The following is a 22617-nucleotide window of genomic DNA, read 5'->3' as shown; positions in this document are numbered from 1 at the left end:
ATACCAGACTACCTGATCTATCTATTGAGAAATCTGTATACAGGTCAGGAAGCAACAGTTAGAACTGGACATGGAACAACAGACTGGTTCCCAATAGGAAAAGGAGTACATCAAGGCTGTATATTGTCACCCTGTTTATTTAACTTCTATGCAGAGTACATCATGAGAAACGCTGGGCTGGAAGAAGCACAAGCTGGAATCAAGATTGCCGGGAGAAATATCAATCACTTCAGATATGCAGATGACACCACCCTTATGGCAGAAAGTGAAGAGGAACTCAAAAGCCTCTTGGTGAAAGTGAAAGTGGAGAGTGAAAAAGTTGGCTTAAAGCTCAACATTCAGAAAACGAAGATCATGGCATCTGATCCCATCACTTCATGGGAAATAGATGGGGAAACAGTGGAAACAGTGTCAGACTTTATTTTTCTGGGCTCCAAAATCACTGCAGATGGTGACTGCAGCCATGAAATTAAAAGACGCTTACTCCTTGGAAGGAAAGTTATGACCAACCTAGATAGCATATTCAAAAGCAGAGACATTACTTTGTCAACAAAAGTCCGTCTAGTCAAGACTATGGTTTTTCCTGTGGTCATGTATGGATGTAAGAGTTGGACTGAGAAGAAGGCTGAGCGCCGAAGAATTGATGCTTTTGAACTGTGGTGTTGGAGAAGACTCTTGAGAGTCCCTTGGACTGCAAGGAGATCCAACCAGTTCATTCTGAAGGAGATCAGCCCTGGGATTTCTTTGGAAATACTGATGATGAAGCTGAAACTCCAGTACTTTGGCCACCTCATGTGAAGAGTTGACTCATTGGAAAAGACTCTGATGCTGGGAGGGATTGGAGGCAGGAGGAGAAGTGGAAGACAGAGGATGAGATGGCTGGATGGCATCACTGACTCGATGAATGTGAGTCTGAGTGAACTCCGGGAGTTGGTGATGGACAGGGAGGCCTGGCGTGCTGCGATTCATGCGGTCGCAAAGAGTCGGACACAACTGAGCAACTGAACTGAACTGAACTGAACTGAACTGAACTGAAGCTACAGGGAAACACAGTACAATACAGGGAATATAGCCAATATTTTACAATAAGGAGTATAACCTTTAAAACTTGTGACCACTATACTACACCTGTAACTTATATAATACTATATATCAACCATACTTCAATTTTTCTCAGAAAACCAGGGTGTCAAACCTTTTGTTTTGCCAAGACTTAAAAAGTCAGCACTGAAATCTCAAGCTAAAGAGCAGTATTTTTGTTGCAGGTCCCACCCACCCTGCACTGGCTGTACAGACAAAACTTTCTGTGATGAGGACAGTGTTCTCTCTCACTGTCCAACCTTGTGGTCACCACTCTCATGCAGGACTGAGCAGCCACAATACAGGTCATGTGACTCTCAGAACTAACTATTTTTAATTCTACTTAATCCAAGGAGCAACATGACTAGTGGCCACTGCATTGCACCACAAAGGACAGTAAACTTCTTAGAGTAGACCCAGGGAATAGAAAAAAATACTGTGAAAGAATTTGGCTTGCAAACTCTTCAAAATATTGTCTGAGTCACAATGGTTTATCACTCTGTTTAAAAGCCAGTGCTTTTTTGGGACTTCCCTGGTGATCCAGCGGCTAAGACTCCCCAAAGCAAGGGACCCAGGTTCAATCCCCAGTCAGGGAACAAGATCCCACATGCCACAACTAAGACCCAGTGTGGCCAAAATAAATAAATATTGTTTTTAAAAGAACTAATTTTTTTTTATGTTGGGAATGATATATGATGACATGGCCAATTTCTTTTCCTGTTAGAGCTTACCAAGCTCCTCACATTAAATAGTTTTTTACATAAAATGAAGGTTGATAAAAGTAAACACTTATAGAAATATTGGTATTGTGGTTCTTTATAGGAGAAGGATCGAGAGCTTGAAATTAGAAACATCTATTCTAACCGGATAGTTGGAAATTTACATGACAAAGAAGATTATCCAAAAGGTAAAGTGTGTTTCAATTAGTTTTGCTTGAAATCTGTTTTAAAATGTGTAGTTAAATTTTCCTAACTAATATCATCAAGATAATGGACATTTTTAAAAAATTTTATTTATTTAATTGGAGGCTAATTACCTTATTGTAGTGGTTTTTGCCATACATTCACATGACTCAGCCATGGGTGTACATGTGTCCCCTATCCTGAACCCCCCTCCCACCTCCCCCACATCCCATCCCTCAGGGTCATACCAGTGCACCAGCCCTGAGCACCCTGTCTCATGCATCGAACCTGGACTGGTGATCTACAAATCATCCCACCCTCGCCTTCTTCCACAGAGTCCAAAAGTCTATTTTTTTAAAAAATCATTTTGTTAGGCACTGTAATGTAATATAGAATAATGAAACCGCCCCATGGTTGAAACAGCTAGAAGAAAACAGAGATGCAGTCCTCCCCCATCATCAGCTCAGTCTTATATGTCCTCACTCAGGTGAATGAGGGGATAACTTGCAGTTTAATGCAAAATGTCTGCCAAATACTGAACTTTCTAGGTAGATCTGTCATCCAGTGTGTGGATTTTTTGTTTTGTTTTCTGTTTGGGTTGTTTTTTTTTTTTTTTTTTTTTTTGTGGAGCCTCATGGCATGCAAGATCCTAGTTCCCAGACCAAGGAATGGAACTCACACCCCTGCAGTAGAAGCACCAAGTCCTAACCACTCACTGGACCACCAGGGAAGACCTGTGTAGATTTTTAAGGTTAACTTTATTTAGGTACCTTTGGCTCAGATGATAAAGAACCTGCCTGCAGTGCAGGAGACCAGAGTTCGATCCCTGGGTTGGGAATGGCAACCCACTCCAGTATTCTTGCCTGGAGAATTTCATGGACAGAAGAGCCTGGCAGGTACAGCCCTTGGGTTGCAAAGAGTCGGACACGACTGAGCAGCTAACACTCTCACCTCAATACAGTGGGTTTCCTGGGTTGCTCAGTGGTAAATCCACCTGCCAATGCAGGAGACAAAGGAGAGGCAGGTTCAATCCCTGGGTCAGGAAGATCCCCTGGAGAAGGAAATGGAAAACCCACTGCAGTATTCTTGCCTGGGAAATCCCATGGACAGAGGAGCCTGGCAAGCTACAGTCCATGAGGTCGCTAAGAGTCAGACACAACTGAGTATGCATAAACCTCAATGCAGTGCATCCATTTTAAGTGTGCAGTCCAGTGGGTTTTGACATGCGCTTATACCCATGTAACCATTACCTCGATCTAGATGTAGAATATGGCCATCTCCTCAGGAGGTGCGCTTATCCCTGGCAGTCAGGTCAGGGATCCTCCAGCCCCAGCCCAAAGCCACCTCTGACCTCCCTTCAGTCACAGTTGTTCAGTTTGCCTGTTTTACAGATTCACAAGTGGGATTATACAGCAGGTCCTCTTTTGTATCTGTCTTCTCTTGTTCAGCATAGTGTGTTTGAGACTCATCTATGCTGTGCTATTTTCATTAGTTTGTACCTTTTTATTGCTGTGTTGTGTTTGTGTTTCGTCGTTCAGTCATGTCCGACCCTTTGTGACCCCATGGACTGTATGTAGCCCTCCAGGCTCCTCTGTCCATGAGATTTCCCAGGCAAGAATACTGCAGTGGGTTGCCATTCCTTTCTCCAGGGGATCAGGAGTACCTTTTCCTTCAAGACAGGATGTACTTACTCACTCCCCAACCCACCCTTGACAGACAAGACCTTCCAGCAAGATTCTGCTAAGAAGAGAAACAACAGAAACACTTACCTCTTATTTTGCTAGAGGAAGTAACTATGTGTTTACTTTTCCTTTTTTTTTATTTTATTTTTAAACTTTACAATATTGTATTGGTTTTGCCAAATATCAAAATGAATCCACCACAGGTATACATGTGTTCCCCATCCTGAACCCTCCTCCCTCCTCCCTCCCCATACCATCCCTCTGGGTCATCCCAGTGCACCAGCCCCAAGCATCCAGTATTGTGCATCGAACCTGGACTGGTGACTCGTTTCATACATCATAGTATACATGTTTCAATGCCATTCTCCCAAATCTTCCCACCCTCTCCCTCTCCCACAGAGTCCATAAGACTGTTCTATACATCAGTGTCTCTTTTGCTGTCTCATATACAGGGTTATTGTTACCATCTTTCTAAATTCCATATATATGTGTTAGTATACTGTATTGGTGTTTTTCTTTCTGGCTTACTTCACTCTGTATAATAGGCTCCAGTTTCATCCATCTCATTAGAACTGATTCAAATGAATTCTTTTTAATGGCTGAGTAATACTCCATTGTGTATATGTACCATAGCTTTCTTATCCATTCATCTGCTGATGGGCATCTAGGTTGCTTCCATGTCCTGGCTATTATAAACAGTGCTGTAATGAACATTGGGGTACACGTGTCGCTTTCCCTTCTGGTTTCCTCAGTGTGTATGCCCAGCAGTGGGATTGCTGGATCATAAGGCAGTTCTATTTCCAGTTTTTAAAGGAATCTCCACACTGTTCTCCATAGTGGCTGTACTAGTTTGCATTCCCACCAACAGTGTAAGAGGGTTCCCTTTTCTCCACACCCTCTCCAGCATTTATTGCTTGTAGACTTTTGGATAGCAGCCATTCTGACTGGCATGAAATGGTACCTCATAGTGGTTTTGATTTGCACTTCTCTGATAATGAGTGATGTTGAGCATCTTTTCATGTGTTTGTTAGCCATCTGTATGTCTTCTTTGGAGAAATGTCTATTTAGTTCTTTGGCCCATTTTTTGATTGTGTTTACTTTTCAAGGCAACAATCTCTTTGCTTTTGGTTTATAATCCAGAATAACAGCCAGCAGAGATGATAAAATCAAACATGGGGTTATTTAAATAGGATAAAACCTCTGAGGAAAGTGGCTACCAGATTTAGAAGTCATGAACTTTAGCATGGGCGATCTAACCATTGATAACCAAGAGCTCTGACGCAGGAGACATGGTGGTGCCCCTCTCGCAACTGCAGAACTATGCTCCTGAACCTCTCCTGCCAGCAGGGGCCGCTGTGTCCTCCCAGAGCAAGGCCCACAAGCAAGGCATCCTCATGCCTGCTTGTATGGATACCACTGTGATACCCATAACCTCCGCGGCCCAAAACAGGACAAAAATGCTGACGTGGTAGAGGAGAAAGTGAAACTGGCAAATGTTTGATATTTACTGAACATCTTTAGAAAATGTCTAGTATACTTTGTTTCATTATTACATTACCAACTTCAGTTGTTATTTTCTATTTAAAATCAACATTGCTTCCAAATGCAAGCTATGCTTCTTACATATATTGAATGTACCTGTTCTGTAGTTTCTTCAACGAAGTCAGTACAAGCAGACAGGAAAAGTTTTCCATTTATAAGTATGCGACACCAGGAAACCCAAAAATCGGAAGATGTTGCGTCTTGGACAACTAAGGTACAGCAAATTTGAGTTCTTGAAGTGTCTAATTACACATACTTTTGCAAACATAGGCTTTACACACTCGTTCTATACAAAAAGTAGTTGTAGTCATCAAATAAAGCACAATTTAAAATTATCTCTACCACCAAAAAATATTTTTTGCCACTTTTCTAATTATAGAGCAAAAAGACAACAGGAAACAATGGTCATAAAGAAAAATCTATTGAAATAATCCATGCAATGCCTCCCTGTATCACCAAACTACCAAACCAAGAGGATTCCAAGAGAAAATATGAAGGTAATTTTAACAACTAGTAAAAGTCTCCTTTACACTTTGTTTTTTTAAGTTGTGAATTACTCACTGTGTGTGTGTTTAAAAGTATACATAAAACAGATGTGTTCAGTTGAGAGAACCGTTATAAACACCTGCATAGCCACTACCTTGTTTAAGAAACAGAACATGAGCATCCCCTGGGACACCCTGTGGGCCCTTCATAACCATAACGTTCTTGCCCTGCCCCATCACCACCACCAAAAGCAACCTCGACATTCCATTTTCTGCCACAGCTCCCAAACCTGTGTGTATCCTAAACAACATATTCACTTTTGAAAAACTGAGTCTCAAACCCAAACCCAGCTGAATTAAGGAAAGCACCGCCCCTGAAGAAGATTCCAGAGCAGGCAGGCTGGACACAAACTGGCTGCAGCTTCCCTGAGGGCACAGGGCCTGGCCAGGGTCAAGGTCACTCACAGTCCTGGGGGATGGGGACCCATAAGAGCCAGACACGTGGCAGGGTTGCTCTGCTGGTGCAGGTAGAGGCCCTGTGCACTGGGCTCTGGAGCATTCTCAGCCCACCCAGGCTGCAGACACCACAGGGGGAGGGACGCCTCCACCAGGCTGTGGGCCAGTCAGGATGGACCAAGGACGCTAGAGGCTGGGGAGTTAGCTAGCAGAGTCTTGGTGATGCCAGCCTTTAAGGTTTAAGCCCTTGGCGTCAGGCCTGGTGGTGCCCTTTGCCTCTGTGGTCCAGGGCACAAGGTCACAACCCTTCCTGCTGGTTCCTCCCCCCTTCTCCCCCTCCTCCCTGTGTCCTTCTGTAATGAATGCCATCCTGGACAAGGAACAAAACCTCTACTGGCTTTTTGAGAAACAGGTGCACATTAGGCAACCCTGTGCACCTTTCCCTGGGGATGTCATGGTTCTACCCTAAACTTGGTTAGTAATGGACTGGCAAGAAAATTCTAGGCTGAAGATCATTTTCCTTCAGACTGTTGAAGACACTCCCCCATTGTTTCCGTGTTAAATTATTGATATAGGGGCATCTGGGGACCCTCCACCCAGCTGGGCAAGCACAACCCCCTGGAAAGAGCAGCCATGGGAAAGACCTCCCAGGGGGGCCTCAGGGCCTCGGGCAGTGGGCCTGGAGAGGCCACATCTTAGCTGTGGGGCCCAAGTGGCTTTATTTTCCTTTTGTACTGTTTATTTAGTTGGCCATGCCAGGTCTTAGTGGCAGTATGTCCAACTCTTTGTGACCGCAATGGACTATAGCCTTCCAGGCTCCTCTGTCCATAGGATTCTCCAGGCAAGAACACTGCAGTGAGTTGCCATTTCCTTCTCAAGGGGATCTTTCTGACCCAAGGATCAAACCTCGGTCCCCTGCTTTGCAAGCATATTCTGAGCCACCAGGAAAGCTTTATTTTCTTTTTGTAATGTTTATTTATTTGGGTGGGCTGGGTCTTAGTTGCGACATGTAGGATCTAGTTTCCTGACCAGGAATCAAACCCAGGCCTCCTGCATTGGGAGTGCAAAATCTTAGCCACTGGACCACCAGGGAAGTCCCCAAATGACCTTGCTGCTGCTGCTGCTGCTAAGTCGCTTCAGTCGTGCCCGATTCTGTGCGACCCCATAGTTGGCAGCCCACCAGGCTCCCCCGTCCCAGAATGAAGTTTAAACAACCCCCAGGTCTGGCTGCACCACCTGGAAAGCCACTGCTCCAGTGCAGTAAATACTGGTATTGTTTACGTTTTCCACCTGTTTTTAGTCCATTTTGGTAATGGCTCAGAAGATAAAGTATCCGCCTGTACTGGTATTGGTCATGCTTTCCGCCTGTTTTTAGTCCATTTGGTAATGGCTCAGAAGATTAAAGTATCCGCCTGTACTGGTATTGTTCACGTTTTCCGCCTGTTTTTTAGTCCATTTGGTAATGGCTCAGAAGATAAAGTATCCGTCTGTAATGCAGGAGACCTGAGTTCAGTCTCTGGGTTGGGAAGATCCCCTGGAGAAGGAAATGGTAACCTGCCGGCTCCAGCCCCGGCTGATCCAGGGAATTCGAACGGGAGACGGCGTCAGCGAGTACACTGGCTTTAATTAAATATTAATCAAAGATATAAAGAGTAATAGAATAAGGATAGCTCAGTAGGAAAATTCAGTGGAGGAAAGAGGCTGAGTAACTTGGTTTATGCGGAAAACCAATAAAACTTCGAGACAAGAAGTTTGCACCACTTACGTAGGCCACAGGCGTCCTTCCGTTCTCCTGTGGGAGAGGAGACACTGAGGCTTCCCCGGATGGATCTTAGAAGCCCAGGCAAAATTAGTAAGCTTGGCGGGGCTCCGCTCTCCAGATGGGAACTCAGCCAGAGGTTGAAAGAAAGAATGACATGGGGAGACCAAGCTTTGGTGAGCAAGGCCCGTAGCTTTATTTTCAACAGGGGCTTTTATACCATAAGTTGTACATAGAGGATAATAGAGGGTGTGAAATCATGCAAAGTCAGCAGTCTTTGATCCTTATCAAAACCAGGGTTTCTTTTCTGCAAACTTATCATATACAAATGGTTTAGGTGATTTACATCATCTTCTGGCCAGAAGGCCTATTAACATTTTATGACTCTTACAAAGGTTTGTCAACCATAAGGCTTATTTTCTCTAAGAGTAATTATTTTAAAGTTTGGCGCCATCCTCCGAAGGTGTTAGATAAAGTTGCATTCCTATAGGGCAGAGGTGCAGTGGGTTTACAACAAAGGAAAGAATTTATTACCTTAAGGGTCTAAAGTTGCTAACACCAAGGCCACTACTTATTTTTTCTACATACCAACTATATTAATTAATACACATTCAAGGATACAATACAGGGGATGTGGAAACTTGGCAGCAAGCATTGGCTCATCAATGAAATCTTCTACTAGTTTTATTCTGACAGCTTCTAACTCTCCGAGAGGCTCTAAGCTATTTGAATATCTTAAGCTTCCCGTGCCTCTCACGGTTGGGAGACTGTAAACTATCATATGCATAGCTGTAGGAGTCCGGGTAAACTTGTCAGGCAAGTTAGAGAGCCATCTGACGGGTTTGGATTTAAACACTCCTATTATGCCCAGGAACTTTATTAACTGGAGCTGTAAGTTAACCCTTTATCAGAGAGAGCAAGATGGTGGTGGGGGAGAGCCCCCCGTAAAGTCAGAGGTGAGAGCACAAAGCAGTAAAGAAGGCAGACTCTGGTTTTGGGGGTAGATGCTCGAGAATATCCAGGGGAACTCCTGAGGCTCGATCCCACCTTTGCGTATGCCGAGCCTCCTTCCTCATGACCTTTGCCATGGACGGAGTTCCTCACGCTGGCTCCTGGCAGAAACCCACTCCAGTGTTCTTGCCTGGAGAATCCCATGGACAGAGGAGCCTGGTGGGCTACAGTCCATGGGGTTACAAAGAGTCAGACACCACTGAACAACTAACACACACACATATTGTCCTAGAAATTTTCTTCATTTGCTTGACAAATATTTTCTGAGCATATACTGTGTGTCTGGGACTGTTCCAAATACTGGGGGAAAATGCCACGCCCTCGGGATCCTGTGCCCTTGGGGAGATCGGCAGTGACGAAGGGCAATGGGTATGAAAAAGAGGGTCCAGACTAAGGAGGGGGTGGTGAGGGGGGGTGGAGGGAAGGACGAGGTTGAGTCCAGACAGCTCAGGAGAGACCAGTAAGGACACGACCTACTCCTGGCACAGAATGTCCTAGGGATACCAGGGCCAGAGGAGGAGTCATACAAAGGCTGTGGCCTCCAGGAAGGTCCCCAGGAGCTGGAACCAGCTGGAGCAAAGGAGGGAGCAGACCCACTTCTGCTCCAGAAGGAGGCCAGGAGGGGGCAGGGGAGGCAGGGGAAAACAAGCATGTTCCCCCCGTGGTCTCAAATGTTAACATTCTCATCAGGTGTTATAGGGCATAACATTAGCAGTTATTTACAAGTCATTATATGTTTGACTAGCTTCTAGGCTCACCGTTAATTCTTGAAACATACTACTTTCTCCTCCTAGTATTTTTTTTTCATTTTCCTAGAGTGTAGGTAAATTATTTTATTCAAGAATTTATTCCCATGAGAAAACATTTCAACTCTCTGCATACCCAACTGTGTCCCCATTCTCCCTCACAAACAATGGCCTCGCTGAGTGGCTGGCAGGGAGTGATGCTGTTTCCTCAGAACCCATGCAGGTCTGGTCCTGGGACAAGCAGAGGGCTGCACAGAGGACTTCCTGGGTGCCTGGGGAAGAAGCAGCAGAGGAAAGAGCATCTCTACACTCGACGGTGTTCTGCAGTTGTCTCTTTTGTCAGCACATGCTACCTTCTCCTTCTCTATAATTACTGCCCAGATTGCACAGCCCCACGTGTTCTTGGGGGCTTCCCAGGTGGCACTAATGGTAAAGAATATGTCTGCCAATGTCAATGCAGGAAACATAAGAGACTGGGTTTGGTCCCTGGGTTGGGAACATCCCCTGGAGTAGGAAATGGCAACCGACTTCAGCATTCTTGCCTGGAAAATCCCATGGATGGAGGAGCCTGGGGGTCTACAGTTCTTGGGTCCTAAAGAGTTAGACACGACTGAAGAGACTTAGCATGCATGCACTTGCTCTAATTGATTCAACCAGGACTCCTTCCAGGGATATTCAGGATGTTTCACTCTTACTAAATCAGGCTACAGTGAACATCCTTAGACACACTTTTGTATATTTTGGTAGGCTTTGGTTCTAAAAGGGAAGTTGTTGGGTCTAAGGGCATGCTCACCTAAAATTTTGATAGATATTTCCAAATCACCATCCAAACTACCTACCATCTTACTCATCCACCAATGGGGAACAAAAGTTTCCATTTCCCCATATTCTCACCAGTTCTGAAAATTACTTGCCAATTGGATGAGTGAAAAATACTCTCATTGTTTTTTAATTGGCACAACCTAGCTGGTGATGTTGAACATCTGTTATAATATATTGGCAAAGTTTATGAGCATCATTTTCTTTTGGCTTCATACTTTTCACTTACCTGGTATGTTCTAAAAAGTATAACATCTCAGACTTGCTAATAGCACCTTTCCCTGTATTCTAGGGTTGTATGCATTACTTTTATTTCCTCTTTGTCATTTTAATGTGCTTGTCAGGAGGTGTAAATAAGAGTGCTCAACATGCCATCTTGAAACAAATCTATTAATTTTAAAGATCAATAAATTGACCATTTTTCTACTACAGATTTATCCAAGGAAGAACAACATTTGGAAGCACAACCATCTCTGAAGAATACTGGACAGCAGAGATACAGAACAGAAAATCAAGAAAAGAAGATCACTTTAGTGAAAGAAGAACAGGAACTACCACCAAAAAGAATTGAAGTAATCCATCCCGAAGGGGAAGGTGGTCAGGAAGATGATACAGAAAAATACAAGTTTAAAAGAAGTCCAGAAATCAGTGACATGGGTGATATGCCAGATAAAAATGCTGCTCCACATATCAAAATACCCTTCAGACAAAGAAAGCATTATTCATTCACGGAAGCAATCGAAAACCTGCATCACGGGCTTCCCGCCTCAGGTGGGCCGGCCAACGCAGGCAGCACGAGGTACCCTCACAGCACAGGCAAGCACCACAGTCACTCGGAAGAAATGAAGCTGGAGCATCCTGCCATCGCCTACGAACCCTCCTTCGCTAAATCTTACAGAACAAAGGCAAAAGACACAACTTTCAGGGAGAAGAAAAGCAATCTAATGGAGGAACTTTTTGGATCAGACTATGTCTTAAAAAACAACCAAACAAGTACTACTGTTATGAAAGAGCCCGAGGAGACTTTGCAGAGTACGAAGATACATCATCTACCCACTAGCCAGGCGTCCGCCAGCAATGCTTTTGGAGATTCTGGAGTAACTGTAGTAAATTCTATTAAGTCATCTTCACCCACAGAAGGAAACAGAAAGATAATTATTTAAATATAATCAGTATCCTAACCCACTCTGGCTTTATGGGCCTTTAGTCTTGTAACTTTAATGTGTGTGTTTTCAATACTTAAACTGATTTTTAAAAATTAAGGTTTTGTTTTATTTCTAATCTAATTTTAAAAGTCCATTGTATATTAGCCAATTACATTTCAAATACAAAATTACATCTTTTTTCCTACAACTGAAACATGTCCACTATCGTTTGGAAGACTAATTCATTATATTATTTCAATATTCCATAGGGCTCCATAGCTAATAAGTCTAAGTTAGTCAACCCAAAACATACACATCTCATACCTGTCAGAACCTTATCAGGAATCAGACTGCATTGTAACTTAAAAACATGGAAGCAGCTCTGAAAGAGAATATAAGAAATCTCTCTTTTTTTTTTTAAAGAAAAGACAAAAAAGCACATTGATTACCAAGCTTGGTTTTATGAAAATTATTTTTGAGCATCTCTTATTCAGGTAAACTGGGTATCCAGTATCCTGCCCTGGTTGTTAACACTTTCCTCAAGTACACCCAAGAGTCCATATTTTTTATTTATATGTGTTTAATACCTGTAACTTAATCCTTTTTCTATCAATCTTTAACAGTATATTGTAATAATTAGTGTCCACTGGGTTAGCTGCTCAGTCCTAATGAATATATTGATTATACTTAGAATATTTTATATTAGGACTGTACAGAGGAGACTGTACTCTCAATGTTAATTAACTTACCTTCATTCATAATATCAGTTCAGTTCAATTCAGTCGCTCAATCATGTCCAACTCTTTGTGACCCCGTGGACTGCAACACGCCGGCCTCCCTGTCCATTACCAACTCCTGGAGTTTACTGAAACTCATGTCCATTGAGTCAGTGATGCCATCCAACCATCTCATCCTCTGTCATCTCCTTCTCCTCCTGCCTTCTTTCCCAGCATCAGGGTCTTTTCCAATGAGTCAGTTCTTTGCATCAGGTGTCCAAAGGATTGGAGTTTTTAGCTTCAACATCAGTCCTTCCAATGAATAGTCAGGACTGATTTCCTTTAGGATGGACTGGTTGGATCTCCTTGCAGTCCAAGGGACTCTCAAGAGTCTTCTCCAACACCACTATTCAAAAGCATCAATTCTTCGGCACTCAGCTTTCTTTATAGTCCAACTCTCATATCCATACTACTGGAAAAACCATAGTCTTGACTAGATGGACCTTTGTTGCCAAAGTATTGTATGTATAAGGGTAACTTATTTTCCACCCTTATGGCAGAAAGTGAAGAGGAACTAAAAAGCCTCTTGGTGAAATTGAAAGAGGAGAGTGAAAAAGTTGGCTTAAAGCTCAACATTCAGAAAATGAAGATCATGGTATCCAGTCCCATCACTCCATGAGAAATAGATGGGGAAACAGTGGAAACAGTGGAAACAGTGTCAGACTTTATTTCTGAGGGCTCCCAAATCACTGCAGATGGTGACTGCAGCCATAAAATTAAAAGATGCTTACTCCTTGGAAGGAAATTTATGACCAACCTAGATAGCATATTCAAAAGCAGAGACATTACTTTGCCAACAAAGGTCCGTCTAGTCAAGGCTGTGGTTTTTCCTGTGGTCATGTATGGATGTGAGAGTTGGACTGTGAAGAAGGCTGAGTGCCAAAGAATTGATGCTTTTGAACTGTGGTGTTGGAGAAGATTTTTGAGAGTCCCTTGGACTGCAAGGAGATCAACCAGTCCATTCTGAAGGAGATCAGCCCTGGGATTTCTTTGGAAGGAATGATGCTAAAGCTGAAACTCCAGTACTTTGGCCACCTCATGCAAAGAGTTGACTCACTGGAAAAGACTCTGATGCTGGGAGGGATTGGGGGCAGGAGGAGAAGGGGATGACAGAGGATGAGATGGCTGGATGGCATCACTGACTCGATGGACATGAGTCTGAGTGAACTCCGGGAGTTGGTGATGGACAGGGAGGCCTGCCATGCTGTGATTCATGGGGTTGCAAAGAGTTGGACACAACTGAGCAACTAAACTGAACTGATTTATAATTTAGACCATATTATTTCAAATATGTTTATGAGTTGGTGTGTAATATTGTTGATCTAAGACTGTAGTTGATCTAAGAAATGTTAAACTTCATTCAAGCCAAGCTGAGGATTAAAACCTGGAGTCAACCTTTCAGAAGGCTCTAGGACTGTTCTGCCCACTAAAGGTCAAAGTGCAGTTATGTAAGTTTTGTGCAGTTATGTAAGTTATGTACATTTTTAAGGCAAAGGGTTATCTATCAAAAGATTATCTACTGTTGCTAGTTTACACAATCCAGATCTACACATACAAACAGTGAATCACCATGATCTTGTCACATCAAGAAGGGAGGTTATCTTCCTGAGCAGTGGTGATCCTTCCTGAGACTAAGAAGGAATGTTATCTCCTAAGGAGGTCTGGTTAATGCAGACACACAACAGACACCAAAGGGGAGAGAGAAGGCCCAATTGGACAGAGGAAATGTTTATGTTTAAAGTCTCACCATAAAATAAGAGCTTTATTTCTTTGGAAATAGCAACACCCTTTTGAAAACTGGGAATAGCCAAATAAATTTTCCAAAGGAAACAGAAGTCATGGTTGGAAAAGAATTATATTTAAAACCAAAGTTCTAAATGCCAGTTCTTTTTTTTTTTTTTTAATTTAACTGAAAAGCGGGGTCCCCCCTACTTCTCTAGAGCCCCTCAGCAGCCCTCCTCCCTGGAGGTCTTCAGAAGGGCCAGCTGCAGCCCCTAAATGCCAGTTCTAAATACTAGAACTGGTATAAGCTTTGATCTTTATGAAAATCACAGTGGGGGATAAAAAAAACAAAAAGATAAGGGGAGAGAGGGAGGGAGGAGAGTTAGAATTCTGAGAGGCTTCTAGAGGGGGAGACCTTAATGCACATGACATTATACAACTGCTCAGCTCTACATTCTGGAGAAATGTACTAAAAGGATTCTTAGAAATGGTCGTGGTGGTGGTGTTCATTTGCTAAGTCGTATCCAACTCTGTACAACCCCATGGACTGCAGCACACCAGGCTTCCCTGTCCTTCACCATCTCCCAAAGTTTGCTCAAACTCATGTCCATTGAGTTGATAATGCCATCCAACCAACTCATCCTCTATCATTCCCTTCTCCTCCTGCCTTCAATCTTTCCCAGCATCAGGGTCTTTTCCAATGAGTCAGCTCTTTTCATCAGGTGGCCAAAGTATTCAAGCTTCAGCTTCAGCATCAGTCCTTCCAATGAATATACAGGATTGAATGAAATGGTGTACAGAGTAATATTACAATATTCCAACACCTACTCCTGCTTTATAGCAGATGGAGAATTTCAGGGGATCTTTTCTTATGCCCACAAGAGAAGCACAAATCGTAACATTAAATCAGAGCAATCTAAAAGAGCTTCTGTAGGGAATATTTTAAAATATAATCTAATATAAACTAAGATGGTTATTTTCTGGTCATCTTATTTTAAAAATTATAGGTGTAGGAAGTTAGAGTAATAAATGATTTTTTTATTTCTGAGATTGTGGCCAATTTTTAAATTTATTCTTGGCTTTTTTTTTTTTTTTTACTGTGATTTTCTATAATGAACACAATTTTGTAAACAGGAGGAAAAAAGGTTTCAAAATAAAAATAAGAGAGCCATTTCATGTAGGCTGGTATACAAGGTCCTCTGGGTCTCCTGCTGTAAAAAGGCTAAAAATGCCATAGTAACTATATAAACACATTTCTTGATCAGTTGTTGAGTGGGTAAACACTCAGGAAAGTGGGCACCAGGGAGGCAGGAAGGAGGGCTCTGAAGTCAGCTTCCGCCTAACAGATTGTCGACTGAAAAAAAGTTATGCTTTATTCCACAGACAAAACTGAGGACCTAAGCCTGGGACTCATCATCTCAGGTCACTCTGAGGGATTGCTCTGAAGAGGCGAGCAAGGTGGGAAGCCAGGGTATATAGTTTTCACAACAAAGACCAGGTAGTCAGAACATCAAAAGATGACTGTTAAAGAAAACCAGGCATCTAAAGTTAAGGAATTTAGTGCACCTACATATGAGAAGATGCAAGAGTCTGGGCTCACTGAAATCATTCCTTTGATGCACACTTGTTCTGAGGCCAGGATCCTGTTTTTTCACATGCTGAGTCTCCTCAGGGCGCACTGCCAGGGCAGCTGCAGCAGTTGACCGCTAGATGGCGGGCATCCTGTTCCACTGGCGCTCACCTTGGGGAGGCTGCAACACCGCGGCTGCAGCATCCTCTGTTAATTGACATGGTGGGGACATTTCTAGTTCCCCGAGCATTTGATAAGTATCCAAAAAGCCTCCAGGATAAAACCCAGAGGACAAAACCAGCCCAAGTAGGAGCCTCAGAGGAGTTCCCTCCCACATAAGGGGACATCCAGCCTCCATGAGCTCCCAAACTGTCTTAAACTCTGAAACTCTGTAACCATAATCAGCATTCATCCTCAGGAAAGCCTGAATTGGGTTGTTGTTGTTCAGTCACCAAGTTGTGTCCTAATCTTTGCAACCCCATGGACTGAAGCATGCAGGCTTCTCTGTCCCTCACCATCTCCCAGAGTTTGCCCAAGTTCACGTCCAATGAATCGGTGATGCCATCCAACCATCTCATTGCCTGTTGCCCTCTTCTCCTTCTGCTTTCAATCTTTCCCAGGATCAGGGTCTTTTCTGGTGAGTCAGCTTTTCCCACCAGGTGGCCAAAGCACCTTGGTGCTTCAGCTTCAGCATCAGACCTTCCTAAGAGTATTCAGGGTTGATTTCCTTTAAGATTGACTGGTTTGATCTCCTTGCAGTCCAAGGGACACTCAGGAGTCTTCTCCAGCACCACAGTTCAAAAGCATCAATTCTTCAGCACTCTGCCTTCTTTATTGTTCAACTCTCACATCCATACATGGCTAATAGACCATAGCCTTAACCATATGGTTACCCAGTATTTATAATCTAAAGTTTAAAGTGATCGAGGCAAGTGGTATCCCCAGGGCAGTAGATAGGCAAACCCTCTCTGGAAGAAGCTAGCTTTGATCCAGGCCTCAAGAAATTCCCAAGAGAGGTAAGATAAAGACACAAGAAAACAAAGTGCTAAGAGAACCAACAGGAGCAATAGATAATGGGGTCAGCTCTGCAAGTTATTAACATGTTAGTGTTAATACCACTGTGGACAAAAAATCTCATCTGCCATTTCAGTAAACAAAGGATGCTGGGGCCAGAAAACCATCAGCCACTGCAGCTGCCCCTGATGGCCGAGGGAAATTCAGGATGGAGAAAAACAGGATACAGGCCCTGGAGAGTAAACATGTATATCAAAGGAATTGTTTCAGTAAGCCCAGACATCTCAGGGCATGGCTGCATTCCAATAAAGTAAACACACTCAGCCTATAGGCCAAGTCCAGCTGCTGCCTGATTTTGCAAATAGTGTTTTGTGAACCTTGTCCTAACAGATAAACTTCAGGCAGGAGAAAAGTGACTTGAGATGTTTAAAAGGTCTCATGCAAGAGAGTAGTAAATGTGTAATTTTAAGTGACTTACTGCTTTTAAAAATTTTGTATTTATTTTCAGCTGTGCTGGGTCTTCACTGCTGAGCAGGCCTTTCTCTAGTTGGGTCAAGAGGGGACTACTCTCCAGCTGTGGCTCATGGGTTTCTCACTTCAGTGGCTTCTTTTGCTGCTGAGCACAGGTTCCAGGGCACATGGGCCCAGTGGTTGCAGTTCCTGGGCTCCAGAGCACAGGCTCAGTGGTTATGGCACAGGTTTAGTTGCTCCGCAGCATGTGGGTTCTTCCCAGAACCATGTCTCTTGCATTTGTAGATGGATTCTTTACTACCAAGCCTCCAGGGAAGCCCCGACATTACTGTTTATTATTTAACTTTTTATTTTGTATTGGGATATAGCCAGTTAACCATGTTGTGACAGTTTCAGGTGGGCAACAAAGGGACTCAGCCATACATGTATCCATTCTCCCCCAAACTCCCCTCCCATCCAGGTTGCCACATAACATTGAGCAGAGTTCCCTGTGCTATACAGTAGGATGAACAAGTTAAGGAATTTAGTTTTATATAATTGGTCCCTCATGGTCTTGCAAAAAGGTAAGATACAGCTGAAGTATCCTGTATCACATAAGTTTATGACAAGCATAGCATTCACACTGGGAGGAAAGGACTGGAGTTAAAGTGTTGTGAGTCTTATACTGCTGATAAGAGTAAAATACTAACTTTTAAGCTCTGATATAAAAATCTAGGGTAAGCACTAAAGCAAAAATCTAGTGTAAGCACTAAAGCAAAAATCAACTTCAAAACATATGGGAGAGACAGATGTGAAAAACAAAAGGTAATCGTGAGATAAAACAGAGAACATGTCATGGTCTCTGCCCCTGGTTCTGGGCACAAGGCTCCTGAAACACTGGCGATTCCAGTAATGAGATCACCAAGGGCATCTTTTGTTCTGGTATTTGGTCCTTGCCTCCAGCTCCTGGCACTGAGCTCCAGAAGCCCTTGCCATTTCCTGGGTGATGGGAGGGTCTTTTTTCTATGAATTGACTCCGGGTGGCTCCTGAATGGCTCCTGGGTGGGGGCTGGTCACCACGAAGACCAAGCCATGGTTGGAAGTTTGGATCTGTCAGCCGTGCATTCCACTGTCTTGAGTGGGGAGGGGCTGAAATGGAGTTAATGACAATCATGCCTACATGCCTACATGATGAAGCCTCCATAAAATCCCAACAGTACAGGGGTGGGGAGCTTCTGGGTTGGTGACCCCATGAAGATTTGGGGAGACTGGCATGCCCACAGAAGGCACGAAGCCCCTGCACTACGAATTCCTTCCTCTTGATGTTCATTGGGGTTCTTTATCCCATCCTTTATAATAAAACTAGTAATAAAACTAGTAAATGTACATCATTTTGCAGACAAAGGTCTGTATAGTCAAAGCTATAGATTTTCCAGTAGTCATGTATGGATGTAAGAGCTGGACCGTAAAGAAGGCAGAGTGCTGAAAAGTTGATGCCTTCAAACTGTGGTGCTGGAGAAGACTCTTGAGAGTCCCCTGGACTGCAAGGAGATCCAACCAGTCAATCCTAAAGGAAATCAACCCTGAATACTCATTGGAAGGACTGATGCTGAAGCTGAAGCTGAAGCTCCAACACTTTGGCCACTTGATGCCAAGAGCTGACTCACTGGAAAGGTCCCTGCAAAGATAGAAGGTGGGAGGAGAAGGGGACGACAGAGGATGAGATGGTTGGATGGCATCACCGACTCAATGGACATGAGTTTGAGCATACTCTGGGAGACGGTGAAGGACAGGGAAGCCTGGTGTGCTGCAGTCCATGGGGCCACAAAGAGTCAGATATGACTTAGCAACTGAACAGCAAAACAGTTAAGTACGTGGTTTTCCTGAACTCTGTGAGCAGCTCTAGCAAATTAATCAAACTGCAATTGCTGAGGAGAGGGCTGTGGGAACCTCTGATATTCAACTGGTCGGTCAGAAGCACTATGACAACCTAACTTGGGATTGGCATCTGAAGTGGGGGAAGGGGAGGGGGCAGTGTTATGGTACTGAGACCTTCACCTGTGGCATCTGAAACCATCTCCAGGTAAAGTTTGTCAGAACTGAGTTAACTTGTTGGACACCAAGCTGGTGTCCCAGAGAGTTGGTTGTTATGGGGTGTGAACTTAAAAAAATATTCACAGCCTTAAAGTTGAGAGTTATGTTTTATTCATTGAGAATTTTTAGGACTTTAAGCCCAGGAGGCAGCACCTCAAGTAACCCTGAGAGAACTGCTCCAAGGAGGTGAGGGGAGGAGCAATAAAACATGATCAATATGCAAAAATCTATTTCTATATACCTGAAACAAAAAATCTGAAATTTTAAAACAATTCCATTTATAGGCATTAAAAGAATAAAATACTAATGCATAAATTTAACAAAAGATATGCAATGTCTATCATTTGAAAACTACAGAACATTGTTGAGGGAAATTAAAGATCGAAATAACTGGAAAGACACCCTTTCAGTGCACAAGGACTGAAAGATAATGTCAAGATGGCAACACAACCCCAGCTAGCATCACTGAAGAAGCTGAAAAGCTGATTCTAAAATTCAGATGGAATCACAAGGGACCTAGAACAGCCAAAAAAATCTTTCAAAAGAAAAATATTGGAGGCCTCACACTTCCTAATTTCAAAACTTAATACCAAGGAACAGTAATCAAAACACCATGGAATTGGTATGAGAATGATATGTAGATGGATGGAATAGAACTGAGTCCAAAAAACAAATCCATGTATTTATAGTCCACTGATTTAAGTCTCTTTAACAAATGGCGCTTGCACAACAGGCTGCATGCGTGCATTCTCAGTTGCTGAGTCGTGTCCAACTCTTTGTGGCCCCATGGACTGTAGACTATTGGCTCCTCTGTCCAGGGAATTTTCCAGGCAAATATACTGAAGTGGGTTTCCGTTTCCTCCTCCAGGGGATCTTCCTGGATCATACCCAGGTCTCCCACGTTGGCAGGTGGATTCTTTACCACTGAGCCATCAGGGAAGCCTGGACAACAGGATACCCACATGTAAAAGAATAAAACTGAATCCTTACCTCACTCTGTATATAAAATTAACTCAAAATGAACCAAAGACCTAAATGTAAAAGCTAAAACTATAAAACTCTGAAAAGAAAACAGAGGCATAAACCTTGAACTTGGATCTGGCAATGGAGTCTTAGGAATGACACCAAAAGCACAAGCAACCTCTAAAGCATCAGCAGCATACACAGCGTTCATTCAACTTAAGGTTGGACTCAACAGCAAGAGCCGGTGCTCTCCATACTGAAAGAGGAATGCGTACACTTTACGTTCCAAACACACAGGCAGCAAAGCCGACACACACAAACAATGGTGAACCTGGGACTTCCCTGGAGGGCCAGTGGCTAAGACTCCGCACTTCCACTGCAGGGAGCAGAGGTTTGACCCCTGGCCCAACAAGCTAAGACCCAACAAACAGCATGGCGCGCACAACACCCCCCGCCCCCGAAAGGAAAAGAACAGTGAACGCAGACAGAAAACGAGCCGTGTGTCCCAGGATCCACATGGGGTGCAAACACACAGAGCTGTGGATCTGGTGAGACCACCAAAAGGCTCCACCATGAACTTGTAAGAGAACAGCACCCAAGGAAGCTCCCCTAACTGCTAATTGGTAACAGCTCAATTGTGAATACTCCCTGAAAAGGTGTACATGGGCCTTAGGTGAAAACCATTATTTGGTGGAGTTTTTTTTTTAAGTTAAATATTCCTGGGTTTTGACTTACAACATGCTGGGAGGGGTATAAAAAAGCCTAAGCAACAGCCTCTGGCTCTAAAGGCACTTACAGCATCAACAGAAGGAAAACCCTTTATCACAAAAGAAGGACCTAAACATTAGGAATCAGACTTCCCTAGTGGCTCAGATGGTAAAGAATCTGCCTGCAATGCAGGAGACTGGGATTCGATCCCTGGGTTAGGAAGATTCCCTGGAGAAGGAAATGGCAACTCACTCCAGTATTCTTGCCTGGAAAATCCCACGGACAGAGGAGCCTGGCAGGCTACAGTCCATGGGGTCGCAAAAGAGTCAGACAGGACTTATGGACTAAGCCACCACCAAACGTTAGGAATAAAAACACACAATAGCAGATATCACAAGTCAATACAAAATTTGTTGACAGATTAGTCATACTGACGCTACTTCAGATGTTCAGACGAGGAGGGGAAGAAAAAAGAAATCACTATCATCTAAAGTGGTCAGAAAAAGCTTCATAAATAATCTTAAAGGTCCAATAAAATATAAACAGGAGACATAAGAGACAGGGGGTTCGATCCTGGGGTTCAGAAGATCCCCTGGAGGAGAGCATGGCAACCCTCTCCAGTATTCTTGCCCGGAGAATCCCATGGACAGAGGAGCCTGGCGGGCCACAGTCCATAGGGTTGCAAAAGAGTCAGACATGACTGAAGTGACTCAGCATACAAAATATAGATTGGACAGAAGAGGCATCACACATACTTGCATGCGCGCACACACACACACACACACACACACACACTGCCCCCACAGACCTGTGTATAAGAAAAATCATGGGCGGCCAAACAGTCTGGCCATGTCAGGGAAGAGTAAACTAGCCGAGGTAGCATTCCACCCTCCTGTGCCAGTAACAGACTGTATTAACCACATACTAAAATGATTATAGGTTTGTATATAAAAAGATTCCTCTGCTTGATTTATCATAAATTTAGAGCAAACCAAACTGGTATGAAGAGAACTTTAGATTTTCTTTTTTTTTTGGCTGCAGCCTGCAGCTTGTGGGATCTTTGTTCGCCCACCAGGGAACAAACCCTGGCCTGGCAGTGAAAGCACAGAATCCTAACCACCGGATCTCCAGGGAATTCCCACTTTAGACGTATTTTAAATCAAACAGATGTCTATTTTCATGTGAAGCTACAAACCATATCCAGTAATTTTTAATAGGACCACAAAACCTAAAGCTATCCATAAAATTTTAGAAAGAAAGGAAATGCTCAAACGATGACACCACAGTCCCAGTTCTGTGGAATCTCGGGAGACTTCGCTTCCTAGTTCCTTTCCTGCACTTTCCAGCTAGGATTTTTAAAAAATAAATAAAACTTTTTGTGGAGAGTTTTTTAGGTGTTACTTTTGAAAAGTTATCTTAAAAGCACATGTATCAATTTTCATAAAGGTGTGAAATACCACCAGAAGACACTGGTAGCAGTGACAACTCCGGAAACGAGGACGCGACAGCAGAAGCTTAGAAGATGTACTTTTATCACAGCTTTTTATGTCTTTTGAATTCAGTCCCACATTTACTATTAAAAAAAAAAAACTTTTCAAAAACCACAAGGATGTGAAACATGAGACATTTAAATGCCCCCTATTTAATCTTCACAAACTATTATTAATGTATGTGGAAAAAAGGGAACAGCTGT

At 43.3% G+C, this 22617-nt stretch overlaps 1 protein-coding gene across 10 annotated transcripts in view; it reads left to right on the top strand.

The window, feature by feature from the left end:
* Positions 1-11744, top strand: part of LCA5L (lebercilin LCA5 like) — a 41965-nt gene extending 30221 nt beyond the window's left edge. For all 10 annotated transcript variants that reach the window (XM_061421855.1, XM_061421803.1, XM_061421839.1 and 7 more), the window contains 4 exons: positions 1903-1987; positions 5314-5420; positions 5586-5703; positions 10915-11744. In XM_061421855.1, coding sequence (XP_061277839.1) covers positions 1903-1987; positions 5314-5420; positions 5586-5703; positions 10915-11645 — 1041 coding nt within the window. In that variant the 3' untranslated portion in view covers positions 11646-11744. The remainder of the gene's footprint in view (positions 1-1902; positions 1988-5313; positions 5421-5585; positions 5704-10914) is intronic.
* The last annotated feature ends 10873 nt before the right edge of the window (positions 11745-22617 follow it).

Source organism: Bos javanicus, chromosome 1 (assembly GCF_032452875.1).
Source record: "Bos javanicus breed banteng chromosome 1, ARS-OSU_banteng_1.0, whole genome shotgun sequence".
Lineage (NCBI taxonomy): Eukaryota > Metazoa > Chordata > Mammalia > Artiodactyla > Bovidae > Bos > Bos javanicus.
Note: the sequence above shows the minus strand (reverse complement) of the source record. Positions and strands in the feature narration are given on the sequence as shown.